Here is a 27,679-nt window from a genome sequence, read left to right as displayed (position 1 = left end):
AAATTATTGGACTTTAGCATGTGGCATGTGTTGTTGTCAAATTATGTCCAATACATTTCACTACTCATATAATTTAGCAACAGTTTTATTGTCACATCCCTGTTTTCACATAATGGTGTCGCCCATTCTATCCCGCCCCCGCCGCCATTTTCCATGTTATTTTCTTGCCTCACGGTGTTTGACCAATTTTGAATGCATCGGTTTGTAATATTTTGTTAAGTTTGGATTATTAAATTCCCGGCTTCTCCAGCTCAGTGGAGGAGGGGGGCTTATTTCCGAATTCAGTCAAGGAGAGGCCCTGCTTAGACAGCCATGTACATCAAACAGGTAAGCTAACAACACCAGACTTGTGCATGTTGCCCACTCTCTGTGGCCTAACGTCAATCGGGCTGGACATAACGTTATTCCATTGAATGATTATGCCCGCAATACCGAGTTGTTTTACCGTCAACCGTTGATTTGATTGCGGAACTAAGCAAATTCACCCCAAAGACGGCCCCAAGTTAAATAGCTAGCTAGCTAATGCTAGCCAAGACAACCTGGGATTAATTTCGATTGCCCGTCCTCCCTTGCAAGATGCTAAGCTAACGCTACAATGCTAACTTCATGTGAGCGGATTTGTCGCTATTTTGTTAACTTTGCACAATACCACCTTGCAGCCGATTTCATCTCATGTAAATATGAGCTTTGATAGCAATGCGGTTGTTTAACTTTTGTTTTGTCTAGTATTGTTTAGTTAGCAAGCATACAAACCCGTTAACGTCGTGAATGAAAATTGGCTCATACAGTCGCCGACAGTAAAGGCCTTATTGGAAGTCGTACTCCGCTTATGATACAGTTCATACTGTTCATGAAGCTTGATTGTAATTTATATGGGAGAGGCAGTAATATTATTGCATTAAAGAAAAGTCCCTGGCCTGATGCTGATAGTTCCTTCACATGACCACGTCTAACCACAGTAAGTGGTTATTGTTATCCTGAATGGGAGGATGTTAGATGACAATGTGGTGTCTGGCTTCATATGCAGGTCATCATCCAGGGGTTCCGAAGTTACAGAGACCAAACGGTGGTAGACCCGTTTAGTCCAAAACACAATGTCATCGGTATGTATGCGCCCACTTCACCTTTTCACCCATTCTTTTGTAATTTGCACTAATATTATGTCGATGTATATGTAAGGGGGTGTGCTTTGAATGATGGCACTTACATTGCCAGTACTGGTGTACCAAAGACTTGTTGGTGTTCATGTTGTGAACTTATATCACCATGTCCTCATTTATTTTTCTATTACAGTTGGAAGAAATGGGTCAGGAAAAAGTAACTTTTTCTATGGTACGTGAGCCTCCGAGAATTGCATCATACAGCAGCCAAACATTTTCCCCTTAGGTGTATTTATTGTTTTTCTCTAAAATTGTGACTCCTCTTGGTTTTCTTAGCCATCCAGTTTGTGCTCAGTGATGAGTTCAGTCACCTGCGACCTGAACAGCGCCTGGCCCTGCTCCATGTAAGTGCAGGCCAAGGTCACACACATTACACTTCAAGACTACTGTTTTGGAAATGAAACACCTTTCTGACATAGAAATCTCTTTTGAGATATGCTTATGCTAACAAAAGTAACTTCCTAATTACTGGTGGATTACAAGTTTTATAGGATTTGTTGCATTTCTTTTAAAAAATACAAATACGTTTGTCTTCATAGAACTCCTTTGATTGAAGTACAGTACAGAAGTACAGTACAGAATACTAATGTCACAGTACAGAATACTAATATTTGTACCATTGGTATTCAAACATTAGTATTATTATTGATGTGTTTTTTTTATTGTGTCAAATGATAATAATAATTTCTCCCCTGTCATTGTAGGAGGGAACTGGTCCTCGTGTCATTTCGGCTTTTGTGGAAATTATATTTGACAACTCTGACAACCGGCTGCCGGTAGGAATGGCAAACATTTCATATTGACCATATGACTCAAACTGCACACACACTGATTGATTCTTTCCAACGTTCAGTAAGCCTCTCTGGTAATTCCCTGTCTTATCCATAAAAAGGTGACTGTGTTTATCACGGTACTGCAGTAATAAAAGGGATACTCCACTAAAAACACGATTCTACCTCCTTTCACTCTATTAGCATGTAAGGTAACACATCTTAAGAAGGAAAAATGCTTAAAAAACAAATGTGTTTATTGGCTCCAAATAGGAATGAAAATGAGTTATTGGCCCACATGTGTCTTGGCACCAGCAACCTGCCCTGTAATGTAGGTAATTAGTAAATGTAATGTGATTCATCCAGCAAACCCAAATTATATAGTAGTAGCAGTCAGTGTACCACAGAACATGCCTATCAGGTACATTTACATACGGCAGCAACAGACACACATACTGACACAGCACATAGCAGGGGATACTTTCCTGTAACACGTTAGCTCTATCTATGTGAGACTACATAAAGAGCAATGTGAAAAACAGTTTCCCACATCCAACCTAATACTCTGGTTATTTAATTGACTTCAAATGAGGCTTAAGGTTCACACAGTTTCTCTTGACTGTCACGTGTGTGTGTACAACAGATGCCACATTAGCTGTGGAATGTGCCAATGGCAAGTTCAGCGGGCTAACCAACAAAATAAACAGTAAAACATCATAAAAATGGCAAAACTTAAAGGTTCTAAGTTTGAAGCCGGTATTGATCTGTCCTTGAGCTTCAGTTTTGAAATAAATTTTGCTTTGTATTGGCCCTCAAAGCAAACTGAAGAAAAATGATTAGCAGACACATATAGCCTACAGTTCTCCTGTTGTTGTTGTCGTTGTTGTTGCCATTGAGGGAACATTTCCATCAAGTAAATCCACTGAATCTTTGATTTCTTGGATGAGCAGATGAAAGCTTTGGTTCTTGCAGCCAACAAAAAAGGAATTGGTATGTGTGTTTCTTGTAATGTTGCCTTGCACATCTTTGTTTTACTGGGGTCAGTGTTATAGTGAGGAAAACAGTGGATGTAACTCCACTGCTATCAGTACATGTGTAGCCCTCTACCTACATGTCATAGCAGCCACAGTAAAGCACATTTTCAGTATGCTTAAACATTCATCACGGAAATTATAATATTGCAAAATCCATGTTGTGGCAGAACGTGACACCTTTGATGAAACTGGTGCACTGCCCACCCCTACCACATTGTTGGATGTCCAATTTAATTTTTTCCTCAGATGCTTGACTGATATTGGACTTCGCACTTTTGTGTACAACCTTTGTGCTAAGTCACCATCAAAGTAAAACATTTAACTTCCAAATTAGGCATGGAATTGAAAAATCTTTTAAGATGGGCAACTTAAAAGTGCGCTTCAGTACGGTCAATGCACGTGGAAAAGTACCAGATATGCACCACCTTTAAATCAACTTCTCTCAGCAGCCATAGTCCAGGCTACCAGTGGAAGTCGTACATTATCACTGTATTATGTTATACAGTTCATATTGAACTGTCTCCCCAAAATTGCTGATGACTGCTATGACCATTGATTGTAGTCACTCTGCCTCCAGTACAGACCGTACTTATTATTCTGAAAATGGAAGGCCGGATGTTTGCGCCACTTTAGTAATCCAAAGATTGCTTTTCACTGGGTGTGAAACTGTGATCACGCAGCCTGATAGTACTGTGTCATAACCAGACAATTCTGCTGCTGTGTGTGATTCTCCCTTTGATTAGTGATAAATTTCTCTCCCTCCAGATCGACAAAGAGGAAGTCTCCCTTCGCCGCGTCATTGGCGCAAAGAAGGACCAGTACTTCTTAGATAAGAAGATGGTGACGTAAGTAGCGCTGTGGGTCAACTGTCCATGTAATCACAGGAAATAACCAACTTTGTGAATCCTTGTAATCACTTATTTGATGGTCTCTGTGATTGATGCAGTAAGAATGATGTCATGAATCTTCTGGAGAGTGCCGGCTTCTCCCGCAGTAATCCCTACTACATCGTCAAGCAGGGAAAGGTGGGAAAGGAGTGTCTTTCAACATCACACTTGTTTAGAACATACTGTTTGTTTTTTAGTGTGGTGTAATGCATGGTAGTATTTAAGCAGGGCCGTAAAAAGAGTGGTAACTGTCCTCAGCTGGATGTCTTGGCCTGTCATGTTAAGATCACAACCTGATTAACATCTGTATCTAAACTGTCTGATTTTTCTGGCAGGGAAATCTCAGCACTGTATTATATAGCAGATATTCCATCTCACGCATAATTTCAATGTTTCATGCAGATCAACCAAATGGCCACAGCACCCGACTCCCAGCGTCTGAAGCTGCTGAGAGAGGTGGCAGGGACCCGTGTGTATGATGAGCGCAAGGAGGAGAGTATTTCTCTCATGAAGGAGACTGGTAAAACCATGTTAACATCATTGTTTGAATCAATTATTGTTGTTATGCTACAATCATAACATTTTAAATTAGATAATTATGCTGTATAACATACTAGCATTACTCTTCCAATAATGAAGTGCCCTGTTAATTGTGAGTTACATTTTTTTTTTAAAACAACCTGACCTTTCTGTTCCTCAGAGGGGAAGCGAGAAAAGATCAATGAGCTGTTGAAGTACATTGAGGAGCGTCTTCACACCCTGGAGGATGAGAAAGAGGAGCTGGCTCAGTACCAGAAGTGGGACAAGATGAGAAGGGCCTTGGAGTACACCATCTACAACCAGGAGTTGAATGAAACCCGTGCCAAACTGGATGAGGTAACATACTCAAGAATGAGACAAAGATGGACTGTATACATATCAACATGTTAGACTGTGTGATTGGTGTTTTGGTGCCAGGGTTAGGGTCATACAGCATATTACAAATGCACAATATGAGACAGAGTATTGACCTTAATTTGGCCATAACTAGTTAAAAAGCATTTTTGATGGTAGCTATACATTTGAAAGTTATGCCTGGTTCAGACAACACGGTTCTAGCCTGATTTTGAGATGATTTTGTCATCTAGTAACTGGTCCGAATACGGGAGCATGCGTATCATTAATCAAACATTAAAGTTGCCTGTTTGATGTGGCCATGAGAAACTCGTTGTTCCTGTCCTCATTGTTATCCGGATGCTATCCAGTAGATGTATAAATAATGACTGAATGGCCTTAAGCTGACCCCGCCTGTTGCAATTGCTTTTAATGTTATAGTGCATTGATTGACAGTTGCTTCACCCGCCTTCTTGAACTTGTTCGTGATCGTGAGATAAGACGTGCTGTGAGCAATATGGGATCATACATGTAGTCTGGCCAGTCACCCGACCAAGGCATGGCACGAGGTTATGGCACTGTGATTGTGACAACAAGCTACGGTGACCAATGTGCAGTCTGACCCAGGCCATAGTTGATAGAGAAATTAGGTCTTTGTTTGAATGCAAATGAGTGTAAGAATCTACCAGTCAGTGTGGCTTGTGTACCGAAATTGTAGTTTCTTTGTTTGTTGTGTTCAGCTTCAATACCAGGACTCTTTTTTTTTTCCTTTTAAAATACAGCTGTCCTCCAAGAGAGAGACCTGTGGAGACAAATCCAGACAGCTTCGTGATGCTCAGCAAGATGCCCGAGACAAAGTAGAGGTAAAGAATTCCACCTTGCATAAAAATAGTGAAAATAAACATTGTTGTGTCATTATAGCACGAGCTCTAAAAAGTCACAGTATTTAGTGACTTCTTCAAAATCACATGGTAAAATTTCAGATGCTCAGTGTATGAGTTTAAATCAAATAGTGATAAAATCAAACAGTGATTTATTTATTTTAACTTGACACATGAAAAGGAATACAGACAAACTCCTAATTCATTTAACATATCATCCATCCTGACAGTATGTGGCCTTGGGAAATAAACTGATCACTGAGGAGAAAGGAAGTTGTTGTATTTACACTCCTCTGAATTACAGCTCACAGCTAGTTTCTTAATTTTGGCTCCTTTTCTATAGGAGACAGAGCGTGTTGTGCGAGAGCTGAAGTCCAAGATATCTGCCATGAAGGAGGAGAGAGAGCAGCTATCGGCCGAGCGCCAGGAGCAGATCAAGCAGAGGACCAAGCTAGAGTTGAAGGCCAAGGACCTGCAGGACGAGCTGGCAGGCAACAGCGAACAGAGGGTACGGAAGCCTCCCATCTGCGTCACTCTGCACACGTGGTGCTGCACATGCAACAGCCCCCCACCCCCCACCCGCACCATCAGTGTATTTAGAGATGGGTGGTCTTTTTCTTGTTTCACCACACTCTGTTCATAATTGCAAAAAGGGTCACTTGCACACAGCTTCACAACTTTTCAAGCAGCAAATAGGGCGTTTGTGGCCCTCACAATTCTGCTGATTTGATCTGTGGATTTTTAGAAAAAATCATTGATCAGTTATGCAGTCTATTAGAAAAAGACAAATGAGTTTACCAAATCCTAAAAACAATATTTTTGGCTTTACAGTAATATGAATCAGGGAATGAAAAGGAAAACCTCACAGTTTGAGGAAATGTTAATTATTTTTTACTTTACTGTTACTACCGTTGAATTTCATATTGATTGACTTTGTGAATTCAGCTTATCAAAAAGCACCAGTTCGAAAAGCGCTGGGTTTTCTTCTCAAACTTTGCTAAAACAAGTCTAATGTTAGGGTTGACAGTTGTAGTGCTGACGATCTCATTAAAAAAATTTGCTGGTCCATTTGCTTCCTCCAAATGGAGGAAGCAGCAGCCTGTTTGCTATCATCTCCACTATACATTAATCCTGGCACAAGGTTGTGTGTGCAGAGCTGGTACTAATCACTCTCTGTATGGCTTTGTGTGTGTGCGTGCGTGCGCATGTGTGAGCATGTGTGAGTATGAGTACGATCATCACACCGGCTTCAGTGGCTCAGCCTTTGTATGAACCGTGATGGGTCCCAAGCTGCATGTTGGATTAAGCCCACCTGGCGATGGCTCCTACAGCATCAGCCAAAACTTACTGGAGCAAAATGAAAAGCGAGGGAAGCTGAACTGTGTCACTTGCTGCTGTTGGTTCTGATTTGAGATGGCCTTGACATAAGGGGGGAAGTAGAGGCTTTCATATTTATGGGATGACAACCCACCATCACCACCCACACGGAAAATCTGTCACTGTGCAGGTCTGCTGTTGGGAAGATGCAGATGAAAGCTGCGATTTCTAATTAAGTTAGAAGAAAAGATTTTTATATGATTTATTGAGCTGTTTCCAGTAACTTTGTTTTAGCATTAATTGAAGCACACAAATTGTGCAAATGTTTCACTGTTGTGGAGTAAGATTAAGGTGGCAAGAGCAAACATACATCTTAGATGTGAGCATAAAATCTGAAAATACTTTTCAAAATCGTCCCTTCACCGTCTTCCTCTCACAGCAGCTTATCCAGTTTCCTCTCATCTCCAATTTCTGCATTTTGAAGATTTGTTGTAAAATTGCCTGCTCTTGCTCTTCAAGAAACGCCTGCTGAAGGAGCGTCAGAAGCTGCTGGAGAAAATCGAGGAGAAGCAAAAAGAGCTGCAGGAGACCGAACCCAAATTCAATATGGTGAAGGAGAAAGAGGAGCGGGGCATATCCAGGTATGGATGACTCATTCTCAGCTACGGTCCCTCGAGCATCCTGTGACCAGGTATAACTCAATGAGTCAGTCTTCACATTTTTGATACATTGTGATAGCGAGAGATCAGGAGGTGGATGCACATGAGATATTTGTGGATACTTTGTGGGTACAGTGTACCTTCATGTAAATGATCAATGCAGCAGGCTTGAAGGGAAATGAGGAACTGTAAATATATCACTGCCTGACAAGGTTGTTAGCAGTGCACATGTCTACATGCAGAGTTTGTTGGGAAGTAGCATGAAGATGGCTCAGTGATATGGCTTCCTGTGGGAACTTGTGATTGAGCTTAAAAGAGTTTGTAACTCCCTCCATGGTCACACCTCCTTGCAGACTGGCGCAGGCTACACAGGAGAGGACAGACTTGTATGCCAAGCAGGGTCGTGGCAGTCAATTCACCTCCAAGGAAGAGAGGGACAAGTGGATTAAGAAGGAGCTGAAGTCTCTGGACCAGGCCATCAATGATAAGAAGAGGCAGATCGCAGCCATCCACAAAGACCTGGAGGACACAGAAACCAACAAGGAGAAGAACCTTGAGCAGTACAATGTAAGAGAACTCAGAACTGTTATACTGCTGCACCAGTTCCATGAATAAGGTGTGGATTTCAGTGGGGTGTCTGCTTGTCAGGCCCATTTTGGGGATCAGTTTTAAGAGGCAGGTACGGTTTAAAAAATGTACTTTTTGTCACACCTGTGGAAACTTTTGAATACTACTGTATGATGTTTTTGTCATGTAATTCCTGTAAAAGCTTTTTGCAGTTTTAATCCAATGTCTTGACAGGTGAGTGTGTCTGACCCACTTTGATTTGTGTCTTTAGAAACTGGATCAAGATCTAAATGAGGTCAAGACCCGCGTTGAGGAACTGGACAAAAAGTATTACGAGGTGAAGAACAGGAAAGACGAGCTGCAGAGTGAAAGAAAGTAAGAACCTGATCTGTCCCTCTGCCCTTCTCTTCACACACTTTGCTGTGAATTTGATTTAAAGTGCAGCCTTGGCTTGTGCTCATGCTTTTTTTTTTTTTTTTTTTGCATATATACCATCTCTTGATTTAGATGAATCTGTCCATGAGTCATGCTTCAATCTTGCATTAAGATGAAAGGATGAATTGTTTACCCTGTCTTAAAGCCAATTTGCTGTTTCCGCTTGGCAACCTTTAGCTACATGACAGAGTATTGTCAGCTGTGAATGTCACCGGACCTTCTCTGTCCACTTAAACAATGAGGTTTATTTATATAACAGATAGGATGATGTTTTGGGCCTCTGCTGCAAGATACCTTTTTGCATGTAAAAGGTCCTCCAGGGTGGATGAATCGTGTTGTGGGTTTGTGGTGGAAATCTAGTCCAGACAGCTGCTTCTCTGCCTCTTGAAACACAAGTAGCATTTCCATTCAAGTCTCTCCCACTGTTAATTGAGATGACACAGGCCATGTTTTTTTTAATTGAATTACATTAAATTCAGTAACAGGCCCTCATTATCATCACTTAATAAAACTGATTTCATGAATATGCTTTTGTTTGTCTGGTATTGACTCCATCGTGAACCCTCCAGTTCACTGTGATCCATTGTTGAGGTGTAGTGGGTGAAAAGGCAGCATAATGACAGCTTTGATGGAAAGAACACATCATGCAGAGCCCGCAGCTGCAGGTTGTTCTAAAAATATGAATGAATGCAAATGTTACCTTAATGGAAACAAGAGGGAGACTGTTTTGGCACTTCTGTTGTTTTTATTTATTTAAATTTGATGAATTAGCAAGAATTAAACAAATCAATGTTTCACTTGAGGATCAGTCAAGGCAGTGGATCCTTTTGTAATTCTCTTAATGTTGCACATACAGTGAATCTGCAGTGATAGACAAGCTGGTTGCTGTTTCTCCTCACTTTTATGGAGAGAAATGCATCCCCAATATAAAAACAACTGGAGGTCTTCTGTCTTGTAAGATGTTTGAATTTAGCCATAAATTATTTACATCAAAAAGATTTCTAAAGGCATGAACAATTTAGTATCATGTCCTAGTTTCTGGCTGCTTTTATCAGCGACTAACTCGTTTTTCTGCGGGTATCATGGCTGCTTTTTGGTTTTGGTCTTTCTGGTGACATAAGTGTAACAGTGTGTGATTGTGTGTGTCTGTCCAGCTACCTGTGGCGTGAGGAGAACGCAGAGCAGCAGGCCCTGGCAGCCAAACGAGAGGACCTGGAGAAGAAACAGCAGCTCCTTCGAGCGGCCACCGGCAAGGTCCGTGTCACTGTACATGACTACGTAATTATTGACTTGCATAACGCAGCGACGGGATACCTAATTCTTTTGTCTCGACACAAGTCAAAGATGTGCTCGTGTGCGTGTGTATGTGTGAGCACAGAAATCCTAAGAGGATTGAAATTCATGACAAATCTATGGTGCACACTCCCTCGCCTCCCTTTTCCTCAGGATGACACTCGTAAGCTCGAGGTAGACCTGCCACGCCACACATCTATTAAACCTTCATACACGCACTTACTTGCTGAACTGTACTGTGAGAGAGGAAAATGGCAAGTGAAGATAAATCAAATCCCAAGTGGAAAAGTGCCTCCCTCTCCAAATGAGCCCACCTGAACACTGCGAAGGACTCACTTTGTGACTCAGCCAGTTGTCAGGATAGGTATATGAAATGGAATCATTCATCTTCCTCGCTACTGGCACCTTATCATAGCTCGCTAAATTTACATATGACTCACTCCTCCCTGCCCCATCCGGTACCTGCCAGTCTTTTCTCCTGGCCAGATACATCAGTCAAATATCACTTCTGAATAATGTCTGCTGAGATGAAAGAAGGCTGTTTGTGGTTTCATGGACGGGTATTCTGCATTTATCTTTCTTTCACCGGTCTCTGCCGACTAATCCAGTCTCCAGCCTTTGATGGACTCTATCTATCCTCTCTCACATTTTGTATTTATAGTTTACAGTTCATAGCGTTGTAAAAATAACTTTCTCTTTCTATACCTCCCAATATTGCAGCAATATATTTGGACGTAGCAGATTTTGTGCTCAGAAATCTCTCTGTAACAATGTTCTTCTTTTGGCGAGATCATACCTGCTTTTGTGGTTTAAAAAGTCAGTAGTTATAATGAGAGTATAACAAGGATTTGGTATGTTTTTAGTTTTGCTGTGTTGTATCAATTGTTGCATTGATATTCATTATTTTCGTGTATAATACTATGTAACTTATTTTCCAATTTTAAGTGTTAACAGATTTTAGGTGTTTTCATTGAAGCGCGACTTCTTGTTTCTCTTGTGGTCCTTCAGGCTATTCTGAATGGCATCGACAGCATCAACAAAGTCCTTGAGCATTTCCGTCGGAAGGGCATCAACCAGCATGTCATCAATGGTTACCACGGCATCGTCATGAATAACTTCGAGTGTGAGCCAGCCTTTTACACTTGTGTGGAGGTGACTGCTGGTACCAGGTGAGGGCTGCTTTTTATGTTTCACTACTACGTCCCTGTATTGTTCGAAATGAAAATGTCACCACCAAACATTTGTGACGGGTATGAAAGCTTTCCAACAAAAGACACATAGTTTGATTGAAAAACAATACTGGTTCCACTTCATGCACACTAATACAAACATGTCCTGTGATTTGAAGGAGTGGGTTGTTGCTCTTGGCTGCATGAAGCCAATAGGCAAGTTTTAGTGTTCAGAGTCCTTGAAATATTGAGGCATTCGAACACTTTCTGTGGTCACCTACGAAATTTGTGTCAATCCAAGGAGAAACTTCTGGGGGCTTGTGTTCAATCCACAGAATGGAATTTTAATTCTGTGCTTCACTCAGTGCAGCATTGGTTCATAACAACTCAAGCATGTAGGAGTAGTTAGTAGGCAAGTATAATTAATAATGTGAACATAGTAATGCGATGACAGTAGCTAGTTTGTGTTGGCTGTCAAATTACCTCAGTGTCAAAGTATTGGGTAACACAATGTGCATACCATGTAAACAGTCAGTGCTAGAATAAGCACCTCTGCTGTGACCAACTGTCAGTGGAGTGAGGTTTTTCTACATAGAAAGTTTTTGGTCCTATTTTTGAGCATCCTCAGCATCAGTTTAACATCAAAGCAAGCCAAATATCACTTTCTCTTATGTAGTCAGTATCAGTTGTGCACCATGTTACCTTTCTGAAGTGTACCAGCACAGTCAGTGATGGGTAGGTGGGACCCCACCTTTATCTTGATCCTTTAAGTTTAATCTCTCTGATCCAATCAGTTGCTGTTGGAAAAGACTCGTACCCCCGGACCCTCAGACCCTCCAAGTTGTAACTTATTTTCTCTATCCATGCAAAGTTCTCACATTTTTTACTCCTCACCTGTTTGCATGCCTGAATATTGCATCATGTTAAGTTGTTCCTTGCTATTATGTTTCATCTGATCTGAATTTTAATGTCAGGAAATCAAAAGGTGTCTCATCAATACAGGAACAGATATTGTGTTTATTTTGAACGTTGGATGTTTTTGCAGATGTCCAGATATTTGTCTTTTGTTTACGATGAGGCGGCCATGATTTGTAGTTAAAGTGACGATGTTGAAAACCCGTCCACTCATACATCTCTGTCTGTGTCTGCCTGCCTGCTCCCATGTTTTCCAGATTGTTCTACCACATTGTGGAGACTGATGAAGTCAGCACCAAAATACTGATGGAGTTCAACAAAATGAACCTGCCTGGAGAAGTCACATTCCTGCCCCTGAGCAAGCTGGACGTCAGGGATACCGCCTACCCAGAGACCAACGTAAGGAACACACATAAATTGCATCTGGTACTTTGTAGGTAGTAAATTTAGACCTTGACCACAAATGGGTATAACACGCAACAGTTAAAAGAAAAGAAAAGGTATCCATGTATATTAAAACACACCTGTACTTTATTTTTCTATGTTCAGGTAACAAATGTCTGTCTTAATTTTCAGTCACACCAAATAAATATTCCACTCTTCCACATCATACGACAGACAGTTTTGTATGGCTGATGAGATGTTTAGTATTTTCCTCTGTGTTCATACCAACATGTTTTTGCCCCATTAGGACGCTATCCCCATGATCAGCAAGCTGCGCTACAGCTCCAACTTCGACAAGGCCTTCAAGCATGTGTTTGGAAAGACCCTGATTTGTCGCAGCATGGAAGTTTCCACCCAGCTGGCCAGAGCTTTCACCATGGACTGTATAACTCTGGAGGGTAAGATCGCCTGTGATACACAGTGTGGTTTAACCCCGGGAAACGAAACAGAAATACGATAATGGGAAAAAGCAGACCTTTTTATTTAGTTTTTTTGTTGTAGAAAATATATAGGCAACAACTTTAAAATAGATGTGAAAGCTGTGTGTGGAACCAGCTGAAAGCTTATTGTAATTAATAAACAGTATGGCAAAATGAGCTTATCTCAGAGCAGCACTGAAGACAGACGGCCAGAATCTTTCACAGAATCCAACCAAATTTATCTCGGACCAAGTGATTGAGACGTTTTTTGAGAGCTTTGTTTTTTAACTTTGACTGATCAGTGACTTTATTTTCACTTTGTGTTCATCCACTGTTTCTCTGATGACCGCCATGTCTTTACTTCCTCTCCCACTATTTTCACATCTAACTTTGTCAATTAAGGGTTCATTTCAACTGAACCAGAGTTGGTGGTGATTGTTGGAACAATGGAAAACAAGTTTATTTAGTTTCTCTTGAGTTTGAATGAAGTTTGTTTTACAATGGTAAAATTAGTGATTCTGTTAATGGAGTCTGGTGGCTTTGGTGAGAGCGATAACGGCTGTTTCTACTTAAGCAAAAAGGATCTCAGTCCCAGGGATCCTGGGATAATATGCCTCTTTTCACCTGTAACACTGACCTTTGTACATCTTCGTTCAGGTTTATGTAGCATGGATTACATTTTTAGAACTGCTTGTCAATGTAACTGCAGCACTGTCGAAGCCCTTTATCTCTTCTATGCAGTACATTGTGTTGTGACCTCCTAGGTGACCAGGTGAGCCACCGTGGAGCTCTGACAGGAGGCTACTACGATACCAGAAAGTCTCGTCTGGAGCTGCAGAAAGACATGAGGAAGGCTGAGGAGGAGCTGGGTGAGCTGGAGGCCAAGCTCAACGAGAATCTGCGCAGGAACATTGAACATATCCTTTCTATTCAAATATATAAGGGTTTGGTCAAGAGAATGATGCATCATTGATGCTCACAGGGAAATTTTGGACAGCGGTGCTGCAGACAATCTGACAGCCTGTGGATGGCTCGCTCCGTTGAATGATTTGCTTTGTTTGGGACCAATTAACTCAAAAGTGAGTCATGCAGTTTCTTTAAAAGCTTCGCCAAATGACCGTTTCATCAGAGAGTTTTTCAATCTCTGAGATTGATGTGTGAAATGTGTTGAGTCACATATGAATACTAAACTGTTGTTGTTTCAGTCCGTATCCCATTCGGTATACAGGAAGTACATGAAATTAGAGCAAACATTTCAAACCAAAGCGATTAATTTGCCTTTAATTATGCTAACCAGACTTCATCCTCTTTGAAAAAATATTATTATTTTAAGAAAGTGTTCAGTGTCAAGTTTTCTGACATATTTTCCCCTTTGATATATAAGGCAAACTTTAGCCCGTTGGTGTCAGGAGTATACTGAAATGAAATGGCACCTGTGATAAACTGCAGACACTTATGATGTGGCTATTCTGCACCCAGTTGTGAAAAAATGAGGGAGTCATTATTTTGTCACCAATTGCGGTGGAAACTGTACACATCAGCTGGAAAAGAGACAGTAGTCCCGTTGATAAAGAAATATTTTAATTCGTATGCCATCTTGCAAGCAAGAGCTTTTAACCTGTGAAGAACCCTTGAATGAAGGTGTAACACCCCAGAGTGCAGGGTGTGACATGGCTGAGTCTGTTTTTAAATATGGATTATATCCCTCTGGGTTATGTAGCTACCTCAGCCAGCAGGAGGCCGACTCAGAGGCACTGAGAGGGTCTAAGCAGGTCAAGAAGGATTAGTCTATGTTAGGTCATTTTGGTTGGAGCCGTGACTCACCGCTGGACGCCCATGAAGGCAAAACAGATGGGTCAGAGAGGATTTGTGTGTGCTTGTACAGTGTGTTTATGGATATGGTCACTTCCGCCCAGGTATGATTATCTGTGTGTTTGCACACCTGTGTGATTGTGCGTAGCTTCTCACTCACAGCCAGTATTGTGTATGTGGTTTAACGTGTGCACCTGGCGATTACGTGTATGTGTGAGTAGGCGGGGGAACGGATGACTGAGCTGATGACATGGTGCTCGTCCTTCACTCCCGCAGCGGTGAGTCAGAGAACGGATCAATTATTTAAAAGCCTCTTGTTGTTCGCTGTCCACCTCTGCCCTGTCGATAAGCGTGAGATTACGATGCACCTCATCCATCCCTCCTCTTTTAAGTTGCGGTCTTCATTTCGCCACCAGCACCACATTGCAGTGGAAATATACAGCTCATGCAGAAAGTGCACTTGCATCGTGATGGCTCGTAACTACTACAACTCTTACTGACTTTGTCAGGTGAAATGCACATAATTAATATTTTATTCGTAAATGAGTAATCAGTGATTAATACAGGTTTTAATCGTTTAATTCAGTAAAGGTCGCGGCCTGATGTCAGCTGTTACCATTCAAGAAATTACCGGATGGTCTTAAACAATCTGTTTTGTCCATCTGCAGTGGGTGACAAGTCCTCTGACTTTCAGTAGCCTTTTCTAAATCGGCAGATCGATTGACTTCAGTGTTTATTGAGTCCTGTTAAATCTCAAAGGCCCAGAGGAGCGTTGTAGTCCTGGAAGATCAATAAGTCTGTCTGCTAAATTAGCCTAATGATGAGTGTGTGCAGCCCTCGTTAATCCTCCACCTTGATATCAGTGATGAGACAGTCTTCCGTGGGAGGCCCAGTCACTCTGAGCCCTGACCTTTTTATTTACTGATGAGAGGAGCTTCTACAAAAACAGTTTTTTGTTCAATGCTTTTCTGTCCTGCTCTGTACTGAAGGGATAGAATGCAGTTTCAGCTGTCTGAGTGTTGTGTAAGGTAAAAATACAATGTGCACTCAGTACGAGGCAGGACAGCAGAGGTAATATGGACAGCTGCAGCCTGTAGACACTGATGAAATCAAGTTGGGAAAACGCAACTTTAGAAATCCTCCTTATAAATGACTACTGAGAGAAATTGCTCATCCCTGATAAAACTCGACTTGTACTTCCTTAATCGCTGCCTGCACGCATCAACAATGAGATCGACCAGCTGATGAACCAGATGCAGCAGATTGAGACGCAGCAGAGGAAGTTTAAGGCCTCCAGAGACAGTATTCTGTCCGAGATGAAGATGCTGAAGGAGAAGAGGCAGCAGTCAGAGAAGACATTCATGCCCAAGGTGATCAGATACTGATGTTGTTACAATAGCTGAAGTGAAAATTCTGGAGTTCACAATCAGTCTGTGCCGTCCACTCATGTCTGACTCTTTCTTCCTCTCCAGCAACGCAGTCTCCAGAGTCTGGAGGCCAGCCTCCATGCCATGGAGTCCACCAGGGAGTCACTGAAGGCTGAGCTGGGTACAGATCTGCTCTCTCAGCTCAGCCTGGAGGACCAGAGGCGTGTCGACGACCTCAATGATGAGATCCGTCAACTTCAGCAGGTCAGCTGACAGTCACAGGGATTTCTGTCCCTGGTGTAGATTTCTTTTAAATTAAGAATAAATAAGAAAATGTTTTGGAACAAGGTGGTCCAGTGCAGTGAGGATCTGCTCACTGAAAGTCCCAAGAAGATTCATTTAAAGCCAACCTCAAAAAGGCTTGTACTATTAATCTCGAGGACAGTCGATGCTTTCACCTGCTGCTTGTACAGTTAGAACATATTTATTTGAGAGACATTATCCACTATTTTGACATATTTTCCAACAAACGTTCTCAGTACAAATTGTACTTATTTATTTCTTTTAGGGTATAGGTTCCTTTTTTTTAATCTAAATTAAATTGTCTGCACCTGTATTTTTCATTTTCAGAATAGCATCATTAAGCTGAAATAGTGGATGCACACACATCCTTCCACCTGTTTTTATGTGGTTGTACGCCTCTTATCGGCACTTCGTTGTTTCTTCGTGCCCCCTCCCTCTTTGCCTCCTGCTCATATATTCACATGACCTGACTGAGATGACAGTAGCAGGCAGCAGCTGTGAGTGGGATGTTCCTGTGATCCAGTGTTTCCTCCTCTTTCTCTCTCACTGCCAGCTGCCCTCAGCTCTCACCTCAATGAACCCTCAGCCATTCTGGGTTGTGCAACAACCCCGCCCCCGCAACATAGAGCCTTTCATGTACCGTTGTGCAGTGTTGGCGGTTGCCAAGTTATATTATTTGCAACATAGCACTCGGTTAGGAGTTACTGTTAATATGGCATGTGCTCATATATACGTGAATGCACATGAAGGGGTGATTGTGGCAAAGACTCTATAGCAACAGATATTAAGCAGGCACAGTTTTTTGCAAATGTTTAATTCAATGCAGAAGTACATATTGTCATATTGGAGCAGAAGGCGGATATTGTTCTTAGATCTATTACTGCTGCCATTACTCATGTTTCTAGCCGTCTGGTGGCGTCTTTCTGTGTGGCAGATTTCCACGTGATACACAGAACAAGAGAAAACTGTGAAGAACTTGTAGATATTGAATTACTGGGAATGTGCTAATGTTCTTGTTTGTCTGCGCACAGACCTCACAGGAGTAACTATTTATATTTGTGCGTTGACCGTCTCTCCACCCACAGGACAACAGGCAGTTGTTGAATGAGAGGATCAAGCTGGAGGGCATTATGACCAGAGTGGAAACATATCTCAATGAGAACTTACGGAAGCGTCTCGACCAAGTGGAGCAGGTACACTGTCCCTTTAAATACCCTAGAAACACGTAATAAGTGTCATAGTACAGCTTTGCACAAAGAATGTTTTCTTTTTCTATAATGTAAACTAAGACTGATGTTTGACTGGTGCGTTAACCCTGACAGAAAATTACACATCATTACTTGCATCATCAGCAAGTTCAAGGTTTTTTGTTTGTTTGCAGTCTGTTAGATAATTAATTCAATGTAATGTGTTAAAATTGTGTGCAGTTGTAAATGGATTCAATGGTTTCATTCATACAAATAAGAAGAGAGGTGTTGAATTTGCATCAGCCTCTTTTATTTAATGTGGCCTAATTTTCTTTGACACAGGAGCTAAATGAGCTGCGAGAGACTGAGGGAGGCACAGTCCTCACAGCCACAACATCTGAGCTGGACGGCATCAACAAACGCGTCAAAGAGACTCTGGCTCGATCAGAAGGTACACACTAAAGCACCAAAGACACAGCTTGTAACCACAAGGTGAACTGTTAAAATCCACACACGCTGGAGAGCAGTTTAAAAAAACACACACACACTTACCCCTCAGGACCCTTCAACAAATCATAGATCCCAGTTCTTCGAGCAGAGCTCATCAGAAGGCAGCATTGGTTTGTTGGTGGTGGTGGTGGTTGAAATTTTAAACCTTGTATCATGTATCATCGTGCAGTTCAGTTCACTACTCATTATGATTAAAGAGCTGAATTGGATATCTTCTCAAGCAGCTAACAGAACGAAGCTTGCTGTTATTGTCTGGAATCAGTAATCTTTACAGATTTCTTAACTTAGCACTTTTTAAGTGGAGAAACTGCCTGCCTGTCGGTTGATGCCACCAGCAGATTGTGAGAACTGCTGTGAAGTGTTTGACTCATGGTTTGGATAATCTGGTGTTCCAGAGTTGGCCTCTCCACACAGTTGTATAAATGTTCTAGTGGCCCTGTGACTAAGATGAGGTTGATTGAATGCAGTTGTCAGAAAGCACTTGTTCCTGAATAGAATTCATTTGCATGGATTCATAGTTAATCATTGTCACTAACTTATTAAAGACACATTCAGAGCATGAGCTTATTTAAGTCGTCATTATGTTCAGTCCTTTTCTCTGTGGTCTTTGATTCAGTGAATGTTCTGATTTTCTTTTGTCCCTCTCCTTTAACAAAGTGGGAGAAATAACCTCCACATTAGTCGGTTGTTGAAGGCTGTAAAGACAAATCGATTAATTCTGGCTGCTCATAAAGATGAAACTGGTATGTCTGTAAGGAGTGCTGGCAGCTTTTTTTTTTTTTTACAGTCTAAGTACATTTCAGTAACTTTAAAGCCAGAGAGTCCATCCTGTGACAGCATTCATTTTTCATATGAGCCAGGAACATAGCCCCTATGTGCATGCACTTATACCTCATCTGCAGTGAAACCCAGCATTTATACTGCACCACCCTTCACCCACCTCTTCCAATGTCTTTCCCAGATCTGGATTCTCTGATTGACAAGACAGAGGGAGAGATCAAGGACCACATAAAGAGCATGGAGCGCTGGAAGAACATTGAGAAGGAGCAGAACGATGCCATCAACCATGACACGAAGGAGCTGGAGAAGATGACAAACAGGCAGGGCATGCTGCTCAAGAAGAAAGAAGAGTGCATGAAGAAGATCAGAGAGCTGGGCTCGCTGCCTCAGGAGGCCTTTGAGAAGTACCAGACCCTCACACTCAAACAGGTACACACACACACACACACACACACACACACACACAGGCACACACACAGAGCATTTACTTGGTGTAATCACTCCTGTTTGTACTGGCCGTTGAGAGAATCCTTCGTAATGTCCTTTCAGTGGAAGTGAAGGGGGACAGAATGCACAGTGTGCTGTACATATGGTGCTTCAAAGTTAGACAAATCAAGTGGATCTCGTGTTGAGTTTCTGTGTTTCCCCCATTCCACTGACACTGTTTTGGGAACAAGAAGCACAATGACAGCAAGCTGCCACTTGGGGGCAGCGGAACAAGCTGCGAACATCTTGTGAAGTTGTTACGGCAAATGTGTCGGCCTCCACCTGACGCAGAGCAACTTTAGCATCCATTTGGAGTTGTGCTTTTGTCCACCGGATAAATTTAGGTCGAGTATTCACTGAAGCTCTGGTCTGCTCTTGACCAAACTCCTGAGTATAATATCTGCCCTTTAGTGGCACAATGCTGCGCTATGTTCACCCACTAGCTGCTAATATAGTCTGCTTGCTGCAGGGCTGTCAAATGGCCAAAAACCACATAGGTGTGAACAATCTCTATTTTTGTGCATCATGTCCAAGCCAATACAACAAGAAACATATTACTTGTATATTATTAACGTAAACATTTATTTTAAAAGACCTACATACATTGCAAAAAGCTAACAGAAAATAATGCCCCAAACAGTGTTGTTGAATTATTTGGTCGCATCAGTTTGACCTATATTAACATCTTCAATCTATGAAAGGGACGTGTGCAGAGTCCACGTGTTCTGGAAGTTTTCAATGTCACGGACAAACGAGAGCCATTCCAGTCACATGTCATCTGTTCATAGACCTATTTTTGAATGTCTTTGTGTCCAAGTCAAACAATTTTTAAAACTGGTCCAGCATGGAAAGCTTTCAGTCGGCAGCCGCAAAAGAGGCTGCATTGCACAATGTGAATGCATGTTCACTGAAAGTGTTTGTATTTGCTTCTGGGAGGCTCAGATTGCTAATCTAAGTGTCTGACAGTTTGAGCATTAATTTTCAGTTGAATGTCTTGATATTTTTATAATTCAGTTATACATTCAAATGCAGAATATCCGTCGGCAGCCCTTGTCTGCTGTGGGCAGGTAGCACACATGATGTTTCTGCTGAAAACAGCTGTCTCTTGCAGCTGTAAATTTGCTCGCCATAAAACCTAAAGAGTCAGCTAAAGAGCGCTCGGACCCTCTGTATCGGCGAGGGGAACTGCAGAGGGGTGATAATTCTCTGTGAGATTGTCACTACCAGCTTTTACATTACACATAGCCATTTGAGCAGTTGTTAATATAAAAAAAATTAGTGCAGCTTTGAGCCTGTTAAGTTGTTAGGTGCTCTGAAAGAAAATGATTCCAGTGCCTGAAGTTTGGAAAGCCAGTCCTGGTTTCCAGTGTGTAGACATGGTGCTGTCGTCCCCTGAACGGTCTTGTCACCACAGTAACATTGACACGAAAGACATAAATACAGCAGCACTAACAGTAATTAACTAGGTCTACCAAAGGTCAATTTGTCTTTGCATCCTAACTTACTACCTGAGTCAAACTATAAGTGTGCACACATACACACACATAGACCCAGGTCCCCGAAGGAATAAGGCCTGAGGCCATCACATCTCATCCCACCCACTCATCAGTGACTCAGACACTCGTTGGGGCTCTGATTTTTTTATTTTTTTCAGCCAACTGCCTCTGGGAGCACAGACTGTGAGTTGATTGGACTTGGTTGCCTCTTTCATAAGTGTTTGTGTGTCATCTCCCCTCTCAGACAGTGCTGAAAATAGCCTCACACTTTCTCATACACACTCCACATAGTTAATCTTTCTCCACGGGCCTCTGCTGAGGGCAAGATGCTGCCATTGATTGCAGAAGTGGATGAAGGGGCCAAGTAATAATGGCACTTGCTCATGTTCCCTCACTCATCAGTGATTCATACGGTGAATTTATAGTTTAAGAGTTTGGAAAGTGCATGTCACACTTGAGCTGGGCTAAGCTGGTTTTTAATTAATCAGGTCATGTCCTCTTCAGATATGAATAGAATTTGGCAAAGCACATTTAGGTACTTGTTCTGAAACACGTAATGGATCTGAATTTATGTCCCTGTTGAAGTCAACAAGTTGTATTGTTACGCACTCTAATACTCCAGGATACAGCTAACTTGTGATGACACACAGGTTTGTCACCAGCATCTTTCTTATATATTTCACTGGGAATGAATCAGAAAATAATCGAACAATTGTGCAAAGTTTTCTGGCAGTGCAGTCGTAACAAGAGCAAAAATGCAAAATGAATGGTGGCTCTACATGCTATATACATCGATCTCTCATGTCCCCTCCTGGCTGCTGGCTCCACATGACTGTAGGTCTCAGCTTTGTCATCGAGACGTCCCAGTTGCACTGAGGAGTGCAGACTTGTATGGGTTTTTTTTTTTTACACCATCTGACTTCACCTGGAGCTGACAGTGATTTAATCTTTCCTTTAACAGCTGTTCCGAAAACTGGAGCAGTGCAACACAGAGCTGAAGAAGTACAGCCACGTGAACAAGAAGGCTTTGGACCAGTTTGTGAACTTCTCTGAGCAAAAGGAGAAGCTAATCAAGCGTCAGGATGAGCTGGACCGTGGCTACAAATCCATCATGGAGCTCATGAACGTCCTGGAGCTGCGCAAGTATGAGGCCATCCAGCTCACCTTCAAACAGGTACGTGGCTGTGAGACCCAAAGACGGGCACCTGCATCCATTGACATAACCCGGCTCCAGCATTTTAATGCTTGGGTGTTAAAAATCATTCTTTTTTTGGACACTTTGTCACATGTCAGATTAATGCTGTCGTGATTCCATAGTTCTTTATCTTTTACTAACAGCCTACACACAGAGCTGGTAGAAAAAAGTCACTGAACACACACCAAACACGCACATATATAGCTTTGGTACTTTTGAGACTATCAAATAAATAATTAATAGAGGTTGTAGCACCTTGAACACGTGGTATTTAAGAAGTGTCAATACTTTTGACAGCCTCTCATCAGATGCACATCATCTGATCTGGCTAATATTCACTTTTTGTGCCTCCTTTTGCCATATTTTCTCCTCAGGTGTCAAAGAACTTCAGTGAGGTTTTCCAGAAGCTGGTGCCAGGTGGCAAAGCTACGCTGGTGATGAAGAAGGGTGACGCTGAAGGCAGCCAGTCCCAGGATGAGGGCGAGGGCAGTGCAGACAGCGAGAGGGGCTCCGGTTCACAGAGCAGCGTTCCTTCAGTGGACCAGTTCACTGGAGTTGGCATCAGGGTAAGAGTCTTTTTCACTTATTCCTTTTCTTTCTTTTGACTGACTTAATTCACTTTCACCCACTGATGAATATAATTTTGAACAAAAGATAACTAATTTCTGTCTGTGTTTGTGCCTCGGGTCTGATAACCCCCCTGTCCTGTGTAGGTGTCGTTCACAGGGAAGCAGGGTGAGATGAGAGAGATGCAGCAGCTGTCTGGAGGTCAGAAGTCTCTGGTGGCTCTGGCCCTAATATTTGCCATCCAAAAGTGTGACCCCGCTCCTTTCTACCTGTTTGATGAGATCGACCAGGCCCTCGACGCCCAGCACAGGAAGGCCGTCTCGGGTAAAGTGCTAGAATAATTAGATTTAGAGATGGAATGAAGTGAATCTCATACATGAATTTCCATTGTTTGTGAGAAAATAATGACTCATCTTTCAGTCTCCCAGCATTAGCAAACACAAGACCGTCCTCATCGCCATCTTTGCGTTGTGTTTCAGACATGATCGTGGAGCTGGCAGGCCACGCCCAGTTCATCACCACCACCTTCAGGCCCGAGCTGCTCGAGTCCGCCGACAAGTTCTACGGCGTCAAATTCAGAAACAAGGTGAGTCTCCTGTTGAAGGGCAGGATTTCGTCAAGCTGAAGCTGGTCTGAAGAGGCTTTCTCACAGGCGGGCTGTGGGGGATCAGTGCCAGGACGTCCAAACACAAAGCACTTGTTTTTCATTTTGCAGGCGATATAAGTTCAGGAGAACCAGCTCAACAGTGCATTTTAGCAGTAAACTTGTTGCGAGTATATGTTGTAAATATCACATTTGTCCTGTGTAACAATATTAACTTTTCGGGTGTCTTAGTGAGAAGGAGGGAGACTGGGTTCTAACCCTCATCTTACTATCAGCTTTAGTCGAACTAGGGTTCACTTTTCATGACTGTAAAATCTAAAATATCCCGATCTTGGATTAAAAAACGGCTAAGTTCTACTTCAGTCTCTGCCAGTGGAATATTAATAAACTTTTTTGTATATTACATTTTCATATAAGAAATGCAGCTCAAAGTGCTTTAGGACAAAGAAATCACATCCACCAAGTGCTTCAAATAAAAAGACATGAATGATCGTAAAGACAGGGATATAGCTAGTTAAAGGCCAAGTTGAACAAAAAAGTTTTAGCTTTCTTTTGAAAGAATTCAGTGAGCTGCCCTGATATCTGTAGGTAGTGTGTTTCAGAGCTTTGGGGCTTCATGGACGAAGCCTGCATCCCTGATTTTCTTTCTACTGTTGCTGGAAACCTCCAGTCGAGCAGCAGCAGATGATCACAGTGTTCTTGAAGGCAATTAATAAAGGTTGGAGTTAGCGATGTAGCTTGGCCCTAGTCCATGAAGGGCTTTGTACACGAGGAGGACCTTAAAATCCTGAATGTTACAGGAAGCCAGTGCAGAGCAGCAAAAGATGGACTGATGTGCTCTCTCCTCTCAGTCCTCATTCTTTAAAACACTGTCAAACACCCTCTTCACTTCAAAAATGCTGCAGGTACAGGTCGACACATTAGGTGGACGAGTCAGTGACACCTCACTGACAGCCTATCAGAGCTCAGTTCATGTCATCCAGGTGAATTTTCAGTGCATCATCATCACCATCACCACCATCGTCCCTCTACAATCTCGCTGATAGAGAATTGTAAATAATGAAAAAAATTATGATCTGGGCTCACTTTACTGAATTTAATAAAAATGCAGCTAAGTGCAATTTATGTAAACAGTTTGTTGTGTATGAAGGGGGGGTTACAGCAGCCACCTTGTGAAGCACCTGCAAACACAACAGACATCTGTGGATGTAACTCTGTTTCCAGGTCTCGACTCTTTGACTGTTTTTATGTTATTTTCTTTGTTATCTATTTCTGCAAGTGTCTTAGAGGCTCAGGGACTGCAGGTCTTTTGGTAATTGGTAATATTGTTGAAGTTTAGCTTCTTGTACTGAAGCACGTGAAGAGACGTCGCCACCAGATATCTTGTTTGTTGTTTTTTGCACCGACGTATGGAGAGTAGTATCAATCAGAGTGTCGTTAAGCAGCAGTAACAGTATTATTCAAGCCCTGGTCTTAATTTCCCACTTTGCCGTTAGTGATTCTGCTTTGAGTTCACTGTTTTCTGATGACTTCTTCACACCGTGGCTCTGTGAACCAGGTCTGTGCTGTGCTGAGCTGCCTCAGTGAAAAGAACACGTTCCCTCTTGAGTTTTTGAGCTTTCATAACAGAAAAGATGACTGATTATTCAGCGTGGCTGAAATGGAGGCATTGATTGGTCATTAACTGTGTGTGTCTGTGTGTGTGTGTGTGTGTGTGTTTAGGTGAGTCACATCGATGTGATCACAGCGGAGCAGGCCAAAGACTTTGTGGAGGATGACACCACCCATGGTTAATAGTCTTCGCCTCTTCATCATCCTCCCGGCCCCCTCCTCCCCCGCCTCTACAGTGCACTGCGTAGCTTGAAGCCTTCCACAACAGGGAACAAAGACAGAAATATCTCACTCAGTCCACCAGCCTTTTTTAGTCCTCGTGTTAAAGATAAACGATGCAGCGCGTCTAAGCGTCTCAGACCACCTCTGGAGCAGGAGACTGAATTTGACATGTTGAGCTAAGCTCAAAATTACTGATTGAACTGTTTACTTTTTGACTTCATTTCAGGCTGATAAAACTAGAAATTAGAGCGGGAAAATGTGGTTTTGGTGAAGATCTGCGAGCAGGGGACTTTTGTTTGGTCACATGTTCCTGCTTTGCCTGTTCTTTTACACTGAAAAAAAAAATCCTCCTTTTGTCTGAAGAGATCCTGAAGAGAGTACTTGTTACCTTTTGCGTGACTGTTGAATTTTTCTATCAAACAGTCATTTCGGGCATCTGTCCTTTGAAACGGGGAGTGCCAGAGAAGCTCGTAAAGAGTAACAAACCTTCAGGATCTTCTCAGAAAGCAAATGGTTTTGTGTACAGTTGAGACTGTTGATGTGTCTTAGATGAAGAGTGTTGAACTGAAACCCTGAAGCTCGGTGGAGATGGAGGCTCAAAAGCTGGTCTGGGTTTTGTTTTTGTTGCCACCCTTGAAGCAGAGTTTTTGGTCGCTCTTGTTTCTCTAATGTGTATACTCTTTGTACTCATGAAACATTGCTAACTTCTGTCATAACCAGCCACATGGCTTCAAATGTGTAAAGGTCGCGGTTCCTTATTATGGTTGTTACCGTATTGCGTTAATTCCTGTTTTTTAGGTCATTTAAATATATGAAAGGTTTAATTCCAGAACACCAGATATCTTTTTTTGGAAATCAACACAGCTCCCTGCATTTAATCAGTCGATATTTCAAAAACAGAAGTGATTCAGCGTTGGACAAACGCCGTCTGTTTGGGTCACGGAATGACTCATAAGTTCAGTAATAAGCCAAGTTGTTGTTTTGTGGAACGACAGGATGTAAGTTATCTTTTGTGTGTTTCCTTACTGGATGTATTGTTTGGGATTAAACTCCTCATATGTTGTACCTAGTTTCATATCTGCTTTTCAAATGTTTGAGTTTCTTTTTATGTAATTAGAAAACTTACAAAAATAATAAAAAGATTTCAAAACAACCTGTATGATGATGTCAGTGTTACATCTCCACTACAAGACCACTAGGTGGTGCTGTGCCACTGATACCTGAGAGAAAAGGCCCGTCTGAAGGTGGAAATACTATATGATGCGTTCAGAGGGCTTCAGTGAGTTACTCGTCTATTAAAATTTTATTTTATCCAAATTAAAATAATTTCTCAGAATACCAACATACTGCATGATTATTTTGAAAATGTATCTGCATTATTATTGTAATTCATGCACAGTAAATATATTCTGAAATTATCATATTCTTGCATTTATCTATTTTTTAGAAACTCTCAATACTTTTGGAAACATGTTTTAGTGAATCTATAAGCATGAATAATTCACATATTAACCAAAAAGTTTGAAATCTCAATACATGTGCTCGTGTTTCATGATTGTATTCTAGCATCAGGTTTTATGTAATTTCTGTATTTTTGTTGCCTATTTTCTATATAATAATTAATAATAATGAGCCTGTATTAAATCCTTCAATTTCAACACAAAGTGAACCTTTTTGGATCAATTATATTTCATCTTGATATAAATGAAGAGGGAAACTCCGCTCGGCTTTAGATCCTGCATCAAACCACGGTGGACTCAATGTCAGCAGCTGTCTGGCATCAAGGTCAGACCCCGGCGCTCATTACATCTCTGTTATATTTTGTTTTCGATATCAGTGATCCTGTTGAATCACAGTGTGCCAGTGGAGATCCCACATCACACAAATGTGGCTGCCATTCTTGTGTAACATCACCTTGCACTAAGTGCATCTGAAAGACCGTGACCTCCTCGGATGGATTGGTAGAGCCCTGTTGTAATACCGCAAACCTCCAGAGCATCTGGCTCTGCTGCGTTCGCCAGGACTCACATTATGTCACAGGTTTCTGACCTTTCAGAGTACCCACAACTGGATTTTCATTGTCCTCCTCTGTTTCATTGTTCCCTAAAGCAGAAGTGCTTTTCTGGCCTGCTGTTGGAGGTAACTGTAGTCATCCTCTACAAGGTGAAGCAACACAATCAGATGTTTTGCTTAATCTTCCCTTGGCCAACTGTATCGTGGTAACCACTGCTTCACATCACACTCTGTGCTGTGACACAGCTTCATCCACAACTAATGCACACTTCTGAAGTGAATTATAGAATTAACAAGGCCTCATCTCGCTCCTCAGCTCTTATTCCTCCTCTCATTTTCTCCACTGTACACATTGTTCTGGCATATAAGGAACATTAATTTTCAGGGTGGGAGCAACACTAATTCACATGTTTATATGGCAGCGTTGCAGACACAGAACAGAATAAGAGAGAGGACCTGAAATCTGTCTGGAATCCTGTTGTTTTAGTTCATATTGTATGTTTACGTACATGTTGTATCTAAATCAAAATGTCAATAAATCTATGTTTAAAATAAATAAATAAATAAAGAGAGAAGGACCTGGTGCAGGATGCCCTAATTTTGTCACAGTTCCACATAATGATGTTAGCTTTCCAGCTAAAAGGGACATTTCAGGTATAAAATATACAGAGAAAAGTTCTGTACTGATGTTATTTTAACAGAG

General features: G+C 41.8%; 1 protein-coding gene across 1 annotated transcript; it reads left to right on the top strand.

Moving 5' to 3' along the window:
- The first annotated feature begins 124 nt into the window (after positions 1-124).
- Positions 125-26,116, top strand: smc3 (structural maintenance of chromosomes 3). The gene is made up of 29 exons (XM_076727907.1): positions 125-327; positions 1,028-1,103; positions 1,294-1,332; positions 1,437-1,504; positions 1,865-1,936; positions 3,730-3,809; positions 3,911-3,989; positions 4,254-4,371; positions 4,552-4,727; positions 5,507-5,587; positions 5,949-6,113; positions 7,442-7,563; positions 7,935-8,148; positions 8,420-8,523; positions 9,738-9,837; positions 10,885-11,045; positions 12,218-12,359; positions 12,652-12,802; positions 13,588-13,740; positions 15,854-16,005; positions 16,108-16,266; positions 17,391-17,498; positions 17,835-17,943; positions 18,964-19,211; positions 21,726-21,938; positions 22,334-22,525; positions 22,673-22,850; positions 23,006-23,112; positions 24,853-26,116. The coding sequence occupies exons 1-29, from the start codon at positions 313-315 to the stop codon at positions 24,922-24,924; spliced, it is 3,654 nt and encodes a 1,217-aa protein (XP_076584022.1). The 5' UTR covers positions 125-312; the 3' UTR covers positions 24,925-26,116.
- The last annotated feature ends 1,563 nt before the right edge of the window (positions 26,117-27,679 follow it).

Source organism: Chaetodon auriga, chromosome 4 (genome assembly GCF_051107435.1).
Source record: "Chaetodon auriga isolate fChaAug3 chromosome 4, fChaAug3.hap1, whole genome shotgun sequence".
NCBI lineage: Eukaryota > Metazoa > Chordata > Actinopteri > Chaetodontiformes > Chaetodontidae > Chaetodon > Chaetodon auriga.
The sequence above is the reverse complement of the archived record's forward strand: the minus strand, read 5'-3'. Positions and strand labels throughout refer to the sequence as shown.

Bases quoted from the DNA above. Each gene is read 5' to 3' on its own strand.
- smc3 (XM_076727907.1), top strand. The intron at 1,505-1,864 runs GTAAGTGCAGGC...CTGTCATTGTAG, and splicing joins AGCGCCTGGCCCTGCTCCAT to GAGGGAACTGGTCCTCGTGT. The intron at 11,046-12,217 runs GTGAGGGCTGCT...CATGTTTTCCAG, and splicing joins GAGGTGACTGCTGGTACCAG to ATTGTTCTACCACATTGTGG.